Source organism: Cylas formicarius, unplaced genomic scaffold (assembly GCF_029955315.1).
Source record: "Cylas formicarius isolate icCylForm1 unplaced genomic scaffold, icCylForm1.1 PGA_scaffold_2__14_contigs__length_35257938, whole genome shotgun sequence".
NCBI lineage: Eukaryota > Metazoa > Arthropoda > Insecta > Coleoptera > Brentidae > Cylas > Cylas formicarius.
In genome coordinates, this window is record NW_026844319.1 from 30122854 (window position 1) to 30140268 (window position 17415).

At 35.5% G+C, this 17415-nt stretch overlaps 2 protein-coding genes across 2 annotated transcripts in view; one reads left to right on the plus strand and one right to left on the minus strand.

The window, feature by feature from the left end:
* The window catches only part of LOC132698179 (uncharacterized), a 37624-nt gene extending 32075 nt beyond the window's left edge, over nucleotides 1–5549 (minus strand). Inside the window, exon 1 of the mRNA XM_060664110.1 lies at nucleotides 5215–5549. Coding sequence (XP_060520093.1) covers nucleotides 5215–5418 — 204 coding nt within the window. The 5' untranslated portion in view covers nucleotides 5419–5549. The remainder of the gene's footprint in view (nucleotides 1–5214) is intronic.
* Nucleotides 5550–5743: 194 nt separating this feature from the next.
* LOC132698258 (uncharacterized) lies at nucleotides 5744–17113 on the plus strand. The gene is made up of 10 exons (XM_060664228.1): nucleotides 5744–7330; nucleotides 7383–7989; nucleotides 10020–10190; nucleotides 10242–10599; nucleotides 10650–11025; nucleotides 11081–11256; nucleotides 13137–13381; nucleotides 13436–13654; nucleotides 16638–16857; nucleotides 16915–17113. Exons 1-10 carry the CDS (start codon nucleotides 5818–5820, stop codon nucleotides 17074–17076), a joined length of 4047 nt encoding a protein of 1348 aa, XP_060520211.1. The 5' UTR covers nucleotides 5744–5817; the 3' UTR covers nucleotides 17077–17113.
* The last annotated feature ends 302 nt before the right edge of the window (nucleotides 17114–17415 follow it).

Consider the following 17415-nt stretch of genomic DNA (forward strand, 5'->3'; position numbering starts at 1 on the left):
CTATCCTATCTTCAAGGATTATTAAACTAAACAACTTTTGCAAATTCGATTGTTTTTTGAATATTTTAATTATGGGATATACTATAACGACACCTGTTGGGTAGTTTAATGTTGCAAAACTAAATTCGTAGCTTAATTTCTTGCAATTTTTTATTGGAAATCAAAAATTACGTGTCTTGACATTGCCAGATCTTATTCTTGACCATATAAGGGCACGAACCCGTGCCGAACACAGACCTCGAATACAACATGGACCGTAAAAATTAAACAGTTCTCAGCTGCGGTGTCGGTTGTATGCAACGTTGCCGCAACGTGCGATTTGTCCCTAACGATGCCTACTTTACAAGAAATGTAAACGTCAACCACGTTATCTAAAAACCACGATCCCTACCGGTGGAAATGGGAACTTGCTGGTTGCTCGACGCAGCGGTTACCGGCCTAATGAAACGAAACGTATAGACGAGTGCTGCCGGAAACCACTTTTTTCCACCTGGAAAAACTCACTGCGTAACTACGTCCCCTCGTATATGTGCGTGCCTCGTCCATATTGAGGCAGTGTCGTTGCAAACCGCGAAACCACGATATTTCACAGGAAAATATGAATGAAAAAAGTTACTGCTACAGATAAGAGTATATACGTACGCAATAACAATGTAGCCAACAAAATTAATAAACCCGAGGTTGATAGATATTCAACAACTAATGAAAATCCTGATAATGCGGTAAATAATTCATTATTTTATAATCACTTTAATGGATTTTTTTTAAATCAACTAATGTTCATAATTTTGAAAATTTCTATTAAAATTCGTTCGATTTTTTTTTACGAAAAAAGTTACTTGATTGAATTTATTTAATTTGACCAAACACAATTGTGAAAGGGGGCACTCTATTCATATTTAACTATTTAACCAAAGATTTTGACAGTTTTTAGATTTAGTTATGGGATATTGTACACGAAATATGTTTATAACTTTTTTCGGACGCCACTGGCGAACACACAAGGACTAATTGGCGAAGCACTGAGTCGGGGGTCCAACTGATTTAACAATTTTTAGTCAGCGAGCCCAGCAAGCGTAGTTCCGGTAGGCGGCATATAATATGGCCGCCGTCGGTGGCGAACAAAAGAGTTGCAAGTAAAACAACTGAAAAGGAGACGATATTCGATACGATTTCGCCGTTTTTAAGGTTAAATTGTAATAGAAGATGGACGTTTGAATGCAACTTTAATTTTTGTTTTCGATGATTCTCGATTCGAATTAAAAAAACATGTGGAAAAGGTAGTTAGTAAACAACTATACAAAGGATTTTCTTCAATCATTTTTGAGTTTGATTTCACTCTATAGTGTAATCTGAAGAAGAAGAATTTTTATTTTATTAACCACATATTGTACAATAATAATACAATTGCGGCCTGTCAATATAAGGTAAAATACAAAAGTAAAAAGTGTAAAGATGTAGTGAACAATAACAAATATAAAGGTCAACCACACTAATACGGAGTATAAAAATCGTACACTAAGTCAAGGATTTTGATTTAGTTTTTTTATTTTGATGGAATACTCGTCCACACTATAGAAACAATTTTCAATAAGCAACACTTATGTTTCTTTTGAACACCTCAAAAGCCATATGTCTGTACCTATCTTAATGTTTAAAGAATTTTTGTCTGATGTAACAAGTTTGTGCTTTGGAACTCTTATAGGATTTTTTGCACGTGTTATATTAGTACAGTACGTGTTATATTAGGAAGGTATTTGCAGTAAGTACGTACTTATGTACCTGATTCTCGAGCTTTGACCCTGCGAGGCTATTTTCACTGGATAGTTCAAATGGTAAGTGTAAGTATCTGTCTCTCTATTTATCTTACAGGTAAGTCTTTTGGAGTAATAAACAGTAGGCAAAGTTGATCACAGGGTCGTTGTAAAAACACAATATTTCTGGTCAGGGTATACGACGTAACTCAACCTACTTTCTAGCCGTTTTAAGCCAGAATTTTTTTGAAAACCTCTGTGTTGACGTCGATATGGTTTGCAAAATTGTTCGTAATCTATTAGGTGTTTCTTCTTGCAGAAATATTCGAATTAAAACAAAAATGCTTAGATATTTGCCATGGTTTCTGTTCTAAATGTCTAAATTTAATTCTGTTTCACTATCACAGTCGTCATTGTGATTAATTATAATAGTATTTATGTTGTTTTGTAAGTAAGAAGTAAGAATTTGTATAATGTGTTGTACTGAATTTGCTATGTTATTAATTACATTTTTGGGGTTGAAGTTAACCATGGAATGACATGGAGGAAGACATAAAACAGTATGCCCAGCCTGTTCAGTCAAATTATCGTATACATATTGTTTTCTTCATTATCCAAAATATTGTGGCCTAAAAATAGTAACTATTGTTGAAAAACAAGAACAGATAAATACAAACGAAAAATGAGAATTTTATTATCGTAATCAAAAATATTTCAAGCAAGACCGCAAATTCAGCTCGAGAGCGGAAATGCAAGGAAGTAACAACTTTTTCTCCAAAGAAATAGTGAAAACTATTCTTTTTTTTTTTTTGAAAAATTATGTACCAAAAGGAAAGATTTTCAACATAACCCACTATAAAATAACACCATTTACAAGAAATGTTCTATGTAGCTCAGTGCCATACAATAAATAATATTCGTTTTTAAGGTTAAACTGTGGAAGACGTTTGAAATTAGTAGATTGGACGGTCAAGTATTAAAAATGTCCCGTATATTTAGTTTTACATAATATTTTTTGAATTTCATAGCTATGAAAAAAAAATTATGAACAGAATTTCAAATATTCTGGCACGCATATACCGCAACATACTTTCTAGCTAACTAACCAAAACTAACTAGCTTTCTAGGCGGAATTTTCTGAAAATCACCAATAAAAATCATTTGGAAACAGTGACATAACTCATACTAACAACATCCGCCATTTTGTTTTTTTTTTTTAATTTTTTCTTTTATTATCCAAAATTTCCGTGTTTAGTTTTCATAAAATATCAATTATTGCCGAAAAGAAGGGAAAATAGGTACAAAAAAAATTTGAAAGTGAAAATGCTTCCGGGAAAAGACTGCGTAATTAGTCATCATTTCACTTTTTTATGTAACGTTTGGAGAAAAAAAAGGAAATACAAAAGTTGTTCAAAAAAAATTGCTATTTGCAAGATATATTTTTTTATATAAATCACGCACAGGTGCAAGTTATATATTTTTAATGGAACATCCTGTATACTATAGAGGAGGGTGCGGCAAGACGTCCCACTCAAGCTTTTTATTATATATTGATTTACATATTTTTTATTTTATATTGATAATGTTATAATATAATAATAATTAAAAAAAGCGTTACTGATTAGTTACTATTTGTTATTGGTATTTATAAGATTTTCGAAAACTCTAAACCCATAGAATTATCAAAAAGTTAATAATATGGAATAACTGTTTTTTTGGAATTTTTAAGTGCTCCATTTTACTATTAGTTTATAATTATTAGAAGAAAAAAAAAAGGGTAATTTTTGAGGTGGGTCTCCCCTACGCTTGAAAAAAATCCCCTAAAAATTCTGCACATTTCTTTTATATGTGCTAACGAGGTTTGTCTGAAATTCTCAAGGTGGCATTCCTGATTTTTGGCAGGTATTTTCGCCACATTCGCCTCTGTGCCGCCGCAGTTGCCAACAATCCAATAACGTCTTTCCCTCGGAATCGCAATCAAAATTAACATCACAACACTCAGACCGCAAAATTAATCACTTGACTGGCCCCCATGGTGTACGGTGCAATCTGGTTGAGCAGCGGCTAATGCCCGCGATAATTGCAGTCGTCCTTTTGTCGGGATCAGTTGAAAGCTTAGTCGAAAGCTAGCCAAAGTTTAGGTTTCATTTTGGGTGAGCGGAAAACGGCAAACTTACAACCACCTTTTCAAGAATATCGCATACTTGACATCTTGCTCGAGCTTTCCTGGATAAAGTTGAAGTTTTGAAATTTGAACAAGCAGGCGTTGGACAGTGCCAAAGTAATACACAGGGTTGTTAAGTATTTAACCACATACACGTATCCAAAGTTTTATTACATTAACTCCATTATTAATATTAAATACAAGTATTTAAAGACGTATTTGAAACACATGCTTTGTATTTAAATACAACTGTCAATAAAATTTTAAATGAATGTAATTAAAATCAAAACTTTTATCTAAAGTTTTTTTACATTAACATTACATACAAATTAATATTAATTACATGTATTAAACACAGCTAATGTCGTAAATATACTTTAAAAAATTGTATTTGAAATTCAATTAAATACTTTAAAAAAACGTATTTTTAACGACAAATGTTTCGATTTTGGCCAGTTCTTTTCAAACTTTACTATTAATGTTTGCTTTCGCAATATTGGCAATATTCTCGCGTTTCAGAAAACAAACTATACGATCCCATTTATTTGACAACTAACCAAAACCGCCAGTGCAAAGTTGTTTCCGTTATTAATGCAAGGCCTACTCGTTTAAAATTCTCGAGCAAAATGTCGAGTATGAAAATATATTTTCAATTATCTGGTGACTGGGTGCTAAGCGGAGCCAGTGCTACCGTCTGTTGCCAAGTTTCTTCAAAATTGACCTGCTTTTCGGCCTTTTATACGGCGACGAGATTTCGGAGGTCGCCGAACATCTGCTCAAAATTACCTAAAGAAAAAGAGAGCCACGGCCTTGGGAAGAATTTCGCACCTAGTTGGGGTGACCGCCGTCAAAATTTTCGAAAATTGAACGACGCTCGCGTTTATCAGTGTTTTTGCAAGGTCGTAATTTCCACAATAACAAAAAAAATAGATTGAAGAAAAACCAAGGTAAACAGACAAAAAAACTAGTCGTTGAATGAGAGGGAGAATTATACAATGCAGCTTAAAAATCTCCACCCACCATGCTTAGTTGCACGGAATACAAAAAACATTTTCTGCAAAAGCAGATTTTTTGATAATAAATAAAAACTTGCAAAGTTAAAATATGTGACGTTTCATTTAAATTAATTATCAAATGATAATAATAACGGCAGTATCAAATAAAATTGTTTCTTTGGGCCGGTATGAAATTTAAAAGTTGACGTACAAGATGTTTATAATACATGTTTCGACGTCCAGTAATATCGACAAACGATAAGACGTCGAACCTTTGCAGTTTAAAATTTACGATACCAACCTTGCGGAATCTCACTGGCTCTGGACGGTCCCTGGAAAAAAAACACAGACCATCGGAAATCTCTTCGTTTCCGTCACTACTTTTTCGCGGTTCAATTTTCGGATGTTTGTGTTGCGCGTTCACAGCCACGGACCGCGCGAAACAACTTTTGTAGTTTCCGTCGCCGAACTCGGCGTCCGCGACAGTTTTAATGTCGTCCGCCATCCTGTATTTTTACAAAGACTGTTGGAAAAACGTCAGTCCATCATCCTACAGACGTCGAATTTTGAACGTTGCCGCAGTAAACTGCGCCCGATTGCACGCCGAACTCTTGCGCACCCTTCTTCGACCATCGGAGTCTTCCGGCAATATAAAATTTATTTTGAAACGGATTAAGAGTGCGGGACTGGGGGTTTCTAACGCGCAAACGCGAATTCGAACGACGCCCCTTAAGTCGGCAACCGCGTATGCATTTAGCGGCAATATTGGATATATATTTTTTTCAGTTCCTGGGAATTGGAAGGAAGATTTAAAATACACATGACTCTAACCTTGTATTTCGAAAATTCGTTTAAAAATCAGGGCAATTCAAAATCTTGTTTTCGCGCAATATAAATTCTGCTAATGGCCTGCCAGAATTCTCCCGAAAATACCGATGTTCCGGAAAAGTCGCTTTCGCCAGTTCTTAGTAATAGCCGATCCTATAGGAAAGTGCTACATGTAAAAAAGAGAAAATATTCAAATATTCGCAACAAGGTTAAAACTGAAGAAAATAAGGAACCTGTCGATGAAACGGAGCCCGAAATCGCCACTTATTCGGAGAAATTAGGACCGGATGTTTCTCTGGTACATCAAATTGAATACCTGAAAAAATGGAAAGCTGATATGGAGAAAAATTATGATAAAATAGCTTACAGCTCCACACTTGGGCAAAACGAGCTTATGCTTGGACCGGCTATATCCGAAAATGATGTTAGTGCAATGGTAATTAGAGACTTGGAGCCTGCACCTAGAATCTTTACAAAAAGTACGATAAGAGGAAATAGGAGTGTGAAAAATATATTCACGGATGAAAATTTTGACGATTTGAAGCCATTCAAAGGTGGTTTCGATAAAATTCCAACAGCTAAAAGGAATATTTTTGAAAATGAAAATTTTGATGATCTTAAGTTACAAGGAAGTTTCGTAGCATTTCAAAAATCTTCATCTATTTTGAGACCCAAACAGGTAAATTCCAATTCTGATTTGGAAGCTAAAAAGTGTGCCGAGAGGCAGTTTATCAACGGCCCAAACATATTTCAGAATGAACAACTTGACGATATTAAATTGCCAATGCATTTTGATGGGTTTAAAAAATGTTCCTTCCTTATAGAAAAAGAATTATTTAGCAATAAAGAAACTTTAACAATTGCAAAAAATATTTTTGAGAATGAAAATTTTAAATCATTTCAAAAATCTACATCCATTTTACCAAGCGGTGCTAACTGTAAATTAGCAAAGGAAAAGTGCACTGAAAAACAATGCACCAAAATCACTTCAGATATTTTTCCGGATGAACAATTTGATGATCTTCAATTGCCAGAAGATTTTAATGGATTTCAAAAAAGTTCTTTTCTTATCACTAAAAGCTCACCAGATAAGCGCAGTGCACTTTTAGAAAGTAAGTTAGTTAATTCAGAGCAAACTAATACTAAAGCAACTTTACCTGACATGTTTGGAGATGAAAATTTTGATGACTTAAAATTGGGCCGACGCAATTTCGGAGGTTTTATTAAAGCTTCTGAAAAGAATAAATTATCAACAAACCGAATGCTCACAGTAAACTTGGAATTGGATGTTGCTTCAGCTGTTAAACAAGGTTCTTCAGAAGCAGGGAGGGTACCTAAAATCTCTGGCAATAGTGGTTTCAGAAATATATTTGATAATGAAGATTTTGATGATTTAAAAAATAATGAAGAAAAAATAAGGAACAACTCCAGTAGCTATAAAAATGGCAATTTTAAACAACTATTTGCCGACGAAAATTTTGATGACTTAAAACACAGCTTCGAAAATTTGAGAGGTTTTTCAAAAGCTTCTGCAACTACAGTGGACAATTGTAATGATTTTAATAGAATCAATTATTGCGTTGATGAGGGTAAGTATGAGTGAAATACTTTTGTGTGTGTTAGATATCGAATTTCTTTTAGACTTTAAAGGCTTTACCGATTCCGAAAAACTAATATCTTCAACTGTGAAAAATGCATTTTGTAAGCACATCAGTTTTCCTGACACACCAAACACGCAGTCAAAGAGTGTTAATAAAATTCAAACAACTGATTTGAACGTATCTATGAAAAATAAGTCTCAAACGCATGGCAATGTGAATTTTCTGAGGAGGCCCAAAAAGAGGTTAGGAGTCCATGTGTCTCCCTCGATAACCGTATCAGACAGGAGCTTAAAACGAGCAAAGATGCTCTTCGAAGATGAATTTTCCAGCACGTCGACTCCGGTCAGAGCGGACGTCGCCCCCAAAGTTAATTGCGACATAACTCCAATTCAAAAACGTACCAATGTCTTTTCAGTTCAGAAAAATACACCCAAAAGCGAGTCCTTTGGTAAAATTGTTGTGGAACGCACACTGATAAGCGGCAGGTTCCAAATTCGGAACCCCTCGGAGGTCGGCATTGACCAAGTGTTGCACGACATAGGCAATGAGCGCCGATTGCTCGAAGAAAAGCTGAGGATTATCGGCCAGAGGGAGACGGCTTTGAGTGACCAACGCCAATTTCTCTTGTTTCCCAGGGAAAATGTCAAGTAAGTCTGTGTGATTATGGAAAACGTGCAAAATACTCTGAAGTGTTGAGCAAACTTTGATTTTTATTAAACAACATCAAAAATCATTGCTTTTTTTTAAATCATCATTTTTTTTATTTTGTTTGATTTTTTTTTTAATTTCATAAGAATATGTATTTCCCCGTTGTTTTTAACAAATTTTAAGGGCACATCGATGTAACTGATATCAATCAAATTCAAATTGATATTTCAGGATTAAAAATCTACCCCCAGTCTCATACAATAAGGATGGTATCCTCGATTATCTTTTATGCACCTAATTGGAGCTATATAGCATTCCAATTTCTTTCCAATAAATAAAAAGTAGCGTGATTTTTATTAAAAAAATCAAAAATCATTGTTTTTTTTTAATCATGATCTTTTTAAATTTCATAACAATATTTATTTTCCGTTGTTTTTAACAAACTTTAAGGGCTTAAACTTAAACTTAACTGATATCAATTGAACTCGAACTGATATTTCTGATATTATGTTAAAATCAGCAACTGAATTTCATGGAATTGCAGAGCTATGAAAAAGTGACAGTATTAAAAATCTACCCCCTGTCTCATACAAAGAGGATGGTATCCTCAATTATGTTTTATGTACCGAATCGGAGCTACTATATAGTATTCCAATTTCTTACCAATTAATGAAAAGTAGTATGTTTTTATTAAAAAAATCAAAAATCATTTTTTTTTTGAAACCATGTTTTTTTTTAATATCATGAGAATAAATAAATAAATAAATTTTTAATTTTTAATTTAAAAATTAAAATTAAATTTTAAGGGCATCGATGTGACTGATATCAATGGAACCCGAACTGATATTTCTGACATTGTCAAAATCAGTAACTGAGTTTCATAGAACTGCAGAGCCACGGTTATCTTTTATGTGCCCAATTGTTGCTATATAGCATTCCAATCTCTTACCAAAAAATAAAAAGCAGTGTTGATAGGCAAAAATAGGAGCATGCTATAATTGGGACGAAATTAATTCTCTGTTAGTAAATAAGACCTTTGTAGAAAGGCCTGAAAATAAAAATATAGTTAGTTGTAAATGGAGAATTTCTCTGTAAAACACGGTGTTGTCGAAACAATTGTCATGTGAAAATATATAATTTCGTGAAAATCTGAACTTGTAGTTCTTATTTATTTTGTTAAATGGATTTTCATCAAGTGAAAGCCACCTCAGTTCAATTTTATTTTAATTGATTTTTTAAGTTTCATAAGAATATGTATTTCCCTGTTTTTTTTTGTCGCAATTACAAAATATTCTAAAGCCTTTATAAACAATATGGTACAATGTACTAGCGGAAAATAGAATATTATTGGGCTTAAACATATAATATCAGTTGCTCTTAACATTTTGCATAGAAAAACCGCCACTATCTTCGATGCAGCAGAGCAGTGGAAACATACACAATATATCGTCGAAAATGTAGAATTACCTTTATCAAAAATACAACAAATTCAGGATCAGTATACATAGGCACTCACGCCATATCATTTTATATCCCATATGTTGAATTAATTTTTCAAAGAACCTTCCACAGGCTACTGTAATACTATTTACAAAACTTTTGGATTCCTCCTGTTGTTAAGTCGAACTTGCTAACGTTTCGCCAATCATGCTGTTGTATTCTTCAGTGTTTCACTGAAAGAAGAGGAATCCAGAAGTTTTGTTAAAAAAAAAATGTGTTGAACCCTCGAAAACACAACCATATGAGAATATGAGTTAACACCCGGAGAAAAGAATCTTGCTTTAGAAACAATTAATAATGAATGTGGAAACACCGGACTTTTGGGGGGAAAGTAGTACTTTTGTTCCAACTATACAACGAAAATTCAGAAGCATGAAGCGTATATGTGTGTACGTGTTATTCGTCTTATTTTTTAAATAGTTGTGTTTTACTTTTTATTTGCAATTCTTTCAAAAAATAGGAGTTTAAAATCATGATTTTCATCGTGATTAAAATTAGCCCAACGCCGAGTGAAAAGCGAATGTTTTAGGGCGAATCCTGGTTTTTTGTATGTTGCCAAAAGTAAAGGCCATTGCCGGAGATTGAGAACTATCGCATGGCGACAAAATTTGACCGATTTCGAGGCCGATAATATTGTGTACCAGATTAACCCTACCAATGCTGCCATGGTGCATTTTAATTTAAACGATGTTGACGAGGAGTGAGTTGTCGGGCATCCTTTACGGTTAGAAGTGACCGTCAATGCTTTTAGGCAACCGTTTATAGTAACGGCTGACGGGGCCAAAGTAATTCCAAACGGTGGCAACCAAATCGGGCTGCCCGAGGTGGATCGAAGCTTTAAAACTATGCTAGGGGTGGATCCGGGTTTAATTCCCAAGGGGTGGGTAAAAAATCACTACAAATGGATCGTGTGGAAGTTAGCTAGCTACGAGCGGACCTTCCCGGACATATTCGATCGGTGCTTGAGCGTCGAGAACGTCGTGCGACAGCTAAAGTATAGGTACGACCGCGAAATAGACAAGGCGGAGAGGCCTGCCGTTCGCAAGATTCTCGAAAAAGACGACTGTGCCCAAAAGAGATTGGTGCTATGCGTGTCCAAGATATCGAGGGTAGAGAAGGGCCCCCCTGGGGAGCTGCGTTGTATCGGAAATTATTTTAGGTTGGTACCGGTTACGAGTTGGAACTAACCGACGGTTGGTACGCCGTAAGGACCGTCATCGATCGTCCATTGTGCGATCAAATTGATCGGGGCAAACTTCGCGTAGGCACGAAAATAATCACGTGCGGGGCCGAACTGTCGAACTGCGAAGCTTGCAGTCCATTGGAGGTCAGCGATCTGGCTTACTTACGGATAAGCTATAACTCGACCAGAAGGGCCGCATGGTGGGCCAAGCTGGGTTACCAAAGGGACCCCGATCCGTTTCCCGTGTCTTTATCAAGCGTTCGCCCCGAGGGGGGCAAGATTGGGTGCGCGCGCTTCTACCTGGCCAGGGTATATCCTGTCAAGTACCTCGAATCGGTTGAAGGAAAGAAAGGTGCCAGGCTATTAAGCCTGGCCTTCATGGAAGGAGATTTAATCGGTTGTTTTAGTGTGGAGGAATGAAAAGGCGGAGGAACGTAGGACGCAAGAGTGGCAGTGCGAGAGGGAAAGGGAGTCGGCGCCTCGAACCTTTAAACACATCGAAAAGGAGGACATCAGGGAAGTGAGAGATCCGGGGGCCTTGTACGAGATGTTGCAGAGGAGCGACGATCCTGAAGGCCTGCAGGTTTTTGATTTGATTAATTACTGCAAAAGAAACAAAAACAGAGTAATACATCTTTTATACCGTCCAAGATTTCACAGATGCGTATGATTTCACATATTTCACAGATATTTTTTTTTATCTTTTTTATTTATTTTTATCCCAACATAGAAAAAAAGAGCACGTTTATCATATTTAGTTAGGAATTTCGATAATTATTAATTTTGTGTTGATAAAAAAAATACCAAGTATAATTTGACCTTATCTTATGCTTTCAATTCAATTTTAAAATTATCTGAGAATCATTACAATAATCCAAGAAATCCAATTAAAACTTATTAACGATAATGTCAAAATTGGTTTGCCTTGTTTGTGTTATTTATGAGGAAACCGCAGATATTTCTCCCTATTTTTTGATTAATGTCGATATCTTCTGTATACAGGATGTTTCAAGACAAATGCGAAAAGCCTAAGGGTAGTTTTTACTATAAATAAGAAAAATAGCGCATTTTGTATTAATTTATTTTAAGTATTATTATTATTATTATTATAAAAACCCTTTCTGCATATATTTTTATTTTTATTTTAAACGATTGCAGACTATTCCTATCATCCTTCTTAAGTAAATTTGAGGAAAAAACTTATGCCTTCATATTGAAAAATATTGTTTTTATTATAAACTTCCCTTTATTTTTATACATAATAAGACAAAATATAAAATTTCCTTTACTTCCATTCTGCCAGTTGTTCTGAAAGAACTCATCCGTGGAATATATTATTTTATTCACTGATAATTTCCTCTTACATAGCTGTTTCTCATGGTACCAGTCACACCAAGCTGTGGAACTCGGAAATTATTAGGCAATTTAATAATACAACGTTGAACTTTAGCTCCCTGAAGAGGTCACTAGATGCAGAGGTACCCTTTTTAAATGTTATTACTTCTATGGTTCTTTTTTAGGCAATCATTACCTATGCGATGCGCACACTGCCATCGCAAATTACAATACCATGAAATAGTATGAAATTAATTTACCGAATTTCAGTTATTTATGTTGACACTCCGTTTAAAATTTAAGTTTGTGACCAAGCATTTTACTATATAAACCTTGCTTCCACTTATAATAAATTAATTTAACTAGTCCGTCCGTACTCAGAGATGGATTCATGTTGTTTCATGTGATAATAGGTCAGGGTGTTCTTTAATGATAAACTATGATCATTTTTTAAATAAACCGAAAAATTTGCATGCAATAAAAATTAAAGAAATACCAAAAAAATCGGAAAATTAAGAAAGATATATATCATACGAGTTAGGTATGAGTAAATATACAAGTAAACCATATTTAGTTTTGTATTTACGATGAAACGTCTATACGAGCTAAAATTGAAACGGCTACTACCAGACAATGATCCTTCGTCTAAATTTCCCAGCATTATTTTATTACGTTTTCTGTATGTGTTATACAACTGATTAAATTTTCTTTGGTAACTGCCGTCCAAACAGATACTACTGCAGTATCATCGTGACTTGCCTCACCGAGGTCACGCCAATTCCATTGGATTAAATATTCAATGGTAAGGAGGCAATCTTACAACTTGATGACCCCTTGGTCTGTAGCATACGGCAAGTTTCTTTTTTAATTTTTCATAATTTTTAACAACTTCCATTTTAGACCATTTAGACTATACTTTATTATGCCGAATAAAAGAGAAAATAATCGACTCTGTGGTGGTCATATTTGAAACTAGGCCGTTGCCTTCCTTAAAGAATAAGATGCGTAACTACTCAACTGGTGAATGCATCTATCATCATCATCGCCAAATGTGACTTAATTTGACAAATAACAATTTTGTAACCTAGAAGTTTTGGAAATTTTCAAACTCCGAAAACCATTTTTCAGGAATACCTGACGGATTCTCAGAAGGAGTCTGTGTATTCCTATCGAGCGGCCGAAACGGTTAACACACATTCGAGCGATGTGATAAGCCGCGTCTCGCGCGACGTCACGCCCCTTTTAAAACTTAGGGTGGTGGACTGCGACGACGTGGCCAAAGACTATACGTTCAACGTTTGGAGGCCGTCCGAAACGCACTTTCAAATTCTAAAAGAAGAAGAAATAGTAACTGCTTTTAACGTCACGTGCAGGTAGGCGACTAGATTAAAACGATTCGCTAATGAAAAAGTGTTTCTGTCACGCAGCAAAAATTGGGGGCTTGGCAGCAACAGCCACACCCGGTTTCGACGCGAAGGACGGCCTACTTGCGATGACAAATTCGATAAACTCAAAAGAAGGGTGACGCTCATCGATCGCTTGGCGCCGGGCGTCGCGTTCAGGGAATTCGACACAGTGGGCGTGTTGGTGAAAAAGCGGATCGAGAGTAATTTTCAGGATTTTTGGCTCGCCGGCCCGTCGGAAAGGTACGCTCCGTTAAAATCGGTTGTGCAGTTATGTCACACGTAGTGACGTAATCAAAAATGATCCGTATGTCTTAGCTATCCTCCTACTATGTGCCTTATATGACAAAGTGATGAAGTAGTGTGTTACCATTGGTGTGTGTCCAGTCTCTGATGTTTCTTCTTTCTATCTATCCTTCTCTTACCCTCAATTTTGCCTACCAGGATTAGCTGCAATTGTTCGTACTGTTCATGGTGCATTATGTATCCACGTTAGGAAGTTTTTCTAATTTTAATGAGACCAGTCAAAAGGGGGCGGGTGTCCACTCTTGTTATATCTAGATAACTGTAGGTAATATGGGATCGCCGTTGGTACAGAAATGATCACCGTCGAAAAAAAAATTTTTTTGTCTGTCCGTTCTCTGTTCTCGTCCTTTGGTTTTTACTGAATAATTTTCGAACGGTTAGAACTACAAAATTGAAATTTGCCTCCATTTTAACTCTCCACGAGGCACATAAGCTTATAAGAAATGGCCCTGATCCTACGCCGGTATCCATCTTTTTTTCGCGATTTTCGACTGTTTTTTGGACCTTGCTATGAACCACGATAAGTGTCCGAAATTTGAAGCAATCGACTTCATATTTGGCACATATATGCCGCTTTACCCAGTGACGGAACCTATTGAAAATGGTAGGGGGGGAGGGTCGAGAAGTATTCTAAAAAAATAAAAAATCGCCTGTGCAAGGGTCTACAAAAAACATCATTTTTCAAAAACTGTTCACGAGACCAAAAAAATTCTTGAACCAGAAGAAGCACAAGATACGGCTCTTTTATTCATGGAAATCTACAGGGTGCGCCACAAATTCAAAAAAACTGAAAAATGGGTCCCCCTATTATTGAAAATTGGTTGTAACTGAAAGACTATGATTCAGATCTCATTTTCTTTTATATTGCGATATAGCCCCCATAGACAGCAAAAACTTTTGTATTTAAGGTTTTCACGTATTGTACAGAGTGTCCCCGATATTCCGTACTAAATGAGAAATGTGTTAAGTGTCCTAAATTTGCCGATATCAACTTCCAATTCAGCAGAGAAATAAAAGTCCATGTCGACATTAGAATTTTTTAAAACGGTTTAAAAATTTTTTTTTTCAAATTATAGGCAAAAATATTTGAAAAAATCCATATTGAAATCGTTATTTCGGGGGCTGTCAAGACGCGATGACGTCATTAATTATTACGGCGCACTGCAAATTCTTGAACCAGGACGCGTGGAAAATCCAGGGGTATAACTTCTACTTCGAACAATGATTGTATAATATACAGGGTGTGTCCTTTATGGGCAAAAATCTAAAATATCCTAAAAATTTCAGTCTTTAATTATTAGAAGGCTTAATGACGTTATAGCTAAAGCAACGTTGAAATCATCCTCATATCCAAAATGTTTTTCGTCCTTAGAGGAGCATTGCGAACGATCTTTCAGGTATTTTAGTAAAGCATTAAGATCGTGATTTTTGCTATTTTGAGAAAGACTTTGATGACCTAAACGAAAATTAGCCTCGATGTTATCATAACTAATTGAATTAAATATAGATGTCATCAGCTTATGAATGAATTTGGTACAACAGGGTCCAAGAATTGAACCCTGTGGCACTCCCGAAGTAACATCACCCATATCTGATACACAGATAATTGTTCTAACGAACTGCTGCCTATTATTTAAATACTACTGGAAAAAGATACAAATCCATCAGTTTTATTTATTTCACTAAGAAAACAAAATATTGACTGTTAATGTGAAAAGAGACAAAACTTAAAAGAAACGAAAATCACGTGTAAAAACGTCTATATACAAATTCAACTTTTACCGGTGCTCTTCCTTCATTTTTAAAAAAGATTCGTTAAAAAGCTTTAATACATTTCGTAAGGGTCTCAAATATTCAGAACATTTCAGTCCAAAAACGATTATTATGTTTTTCCTCTATCTTCTTTCAAAATTCATTAGTTTGGACCCAATTTCAGTGTTTTGTGTTCAGTTTCCCTGATTCTTTTATTTTGATCTCCAATTTTGCAAGTTTCTGGTTTTCTATAATTACCTTCTTTGATATCAATGCATCCTTGAAAGATTACATTTTGAAATAAATTCATATTCAAAGAATGCAGTTTTTCTGAACAGTGTGACTTCTCTAACACCTATAGCTGGTCTTTCATTAAACTTTGCTGAACTTTGATTACGTATTTGCTAAGTCCATTACTATTAATGAGAACATTTTTAAATAAAAGAATTACATAAGTTAGTTTTTATCCTATTGCATATTGGGTACAAAACTAAAACTTTTAATGGGCTAAAAAAGTGTGCTTTTCCCATAAATCGCCTTTCAAAATTTTCTGTGTTCATTGAATCGCGGTAGGTCATCGATTTGCAGCCAGTATTTAAAGACTGGCATAGTCTAAAAGGCCATTTTTAGAGTCAGCGCGTCAAATTATTTAACGAACTCCGTCACCATATTATTCCCGAACTGTTTGCAGAGAACCATATCCAAGTCTCGTCCATTCTGGTTTTTTCTTTTATCCAAAATCCACGAAAAAGTTATATAGATTTTCGACTTCACGTACAAAGAAACAGTTCCACAAATTATAGTATTCATTTGGAAAAAAGGAAAGTTTCAATTTTTTTTCATACCCGCCGAATTTAGAAAGGAGTGTTCTGTGGTCTGAACTTTGATCGTTCATAAAAATGGTCTCAAGTATGGAGACATTAAATACTTACAAAGTGTACGGCGTTCAAGAGTAAAACCACACAGTTTTTTTCTCGAGTGAAATGATCCACAAGTTTTGAAATGACACGATTTAATCATCCGCCAAATTTAATAATTGTGACACGGATTTCAAAACTGACAAGCGAAATTCCTGCGTCAATGTACGACATCCCGTAGTGAACTAAGTGATGACGTAACTGCACAATGGCTCCCGTGCTTTCGGAAAACTTTCGAAACGCCCTCATAGGTTGTTGCTGGTGAATGTGTACGAATCGCCGCGGAATATATCGCTCCTGGGGTCGGTCAAAGACGGGGACGTCTTAACAGTATCGAATTTGACGTTTCAACAAGCGTATGATACGTATAGTCGCGCGTGCGCGGACCATTACACCACAGTTGCGAAATATTCGAGGTGCAAACATTTGCAAGACGCGTGTCAGGCGTTAAACGCAGAGCTCGAAGAACGGGTGAGTCATTAGAAGGAGTTTTCAAAAGTTTTAAGGTTTGATCGCGCGTTTTTTAAGGATTTCGCCGAATTTTTAACACTGTGTCGAAAAAAAGTGGTAAGCGTCGAAGAGAAATGGAACTCGAGCGCGAAATTAGAGTGGGGCAACGACGATATGGATTCGTCCCAACTTACGAGCACCGATATCGCATTAATGGAGTGTATGAATAAGTTTACGTGAACTTCGTTGTGATAGTGACTTAAGTTCCACGTTGAAACCTGAGTAAAATATATTTATTTTGTTGTATTTATTTTCTTTCATTGTCCAAAAAGACGATACAATCACGCAGACAGCGTACAAAACTTTAATCCCCAATTGGTAGGCTCGATACTTAATTACGTAAGTTATTACAGTTGGCAATACGAAGAGATAGGTCAGGTGAAAATAACAAGTTACAAAATTAAAAACATCAAAATTCAAAATTAAGTCTCTAATAGTATATTATGCAACAAGTGCGGTAAACGTCATTTGACTCACGAGCGGAGCGAGTTTTTAATAAACGAGTGAGTTAAAAAGTTT

Bases quoted from the DNA above. Each gene is read 5' to 3' on its own strand.
- LOC132698258 (XM_060664228.1), top strand. From the start codon at position 5,818: ATGGCCTGCCAGAATTCTCCCGAAAATACCGATGTTCCGGAAAAGTCG. The intron at 11,026-11,080 runs GTGCCAGGCTAT...CGGTTGTTTTAG, and splicing joins ATCGGTTGAAGGAAAGAAAG to TGTGGAGGAATGAAAAGGCG. The intron at 13,655-16,637 runs GTACGCTCCGTT...ACGCCCTCATAG, and splicing joins CTCGCCGGCCCGTCGGAAAG to GTTGTTGCTGGTGAATGTGT.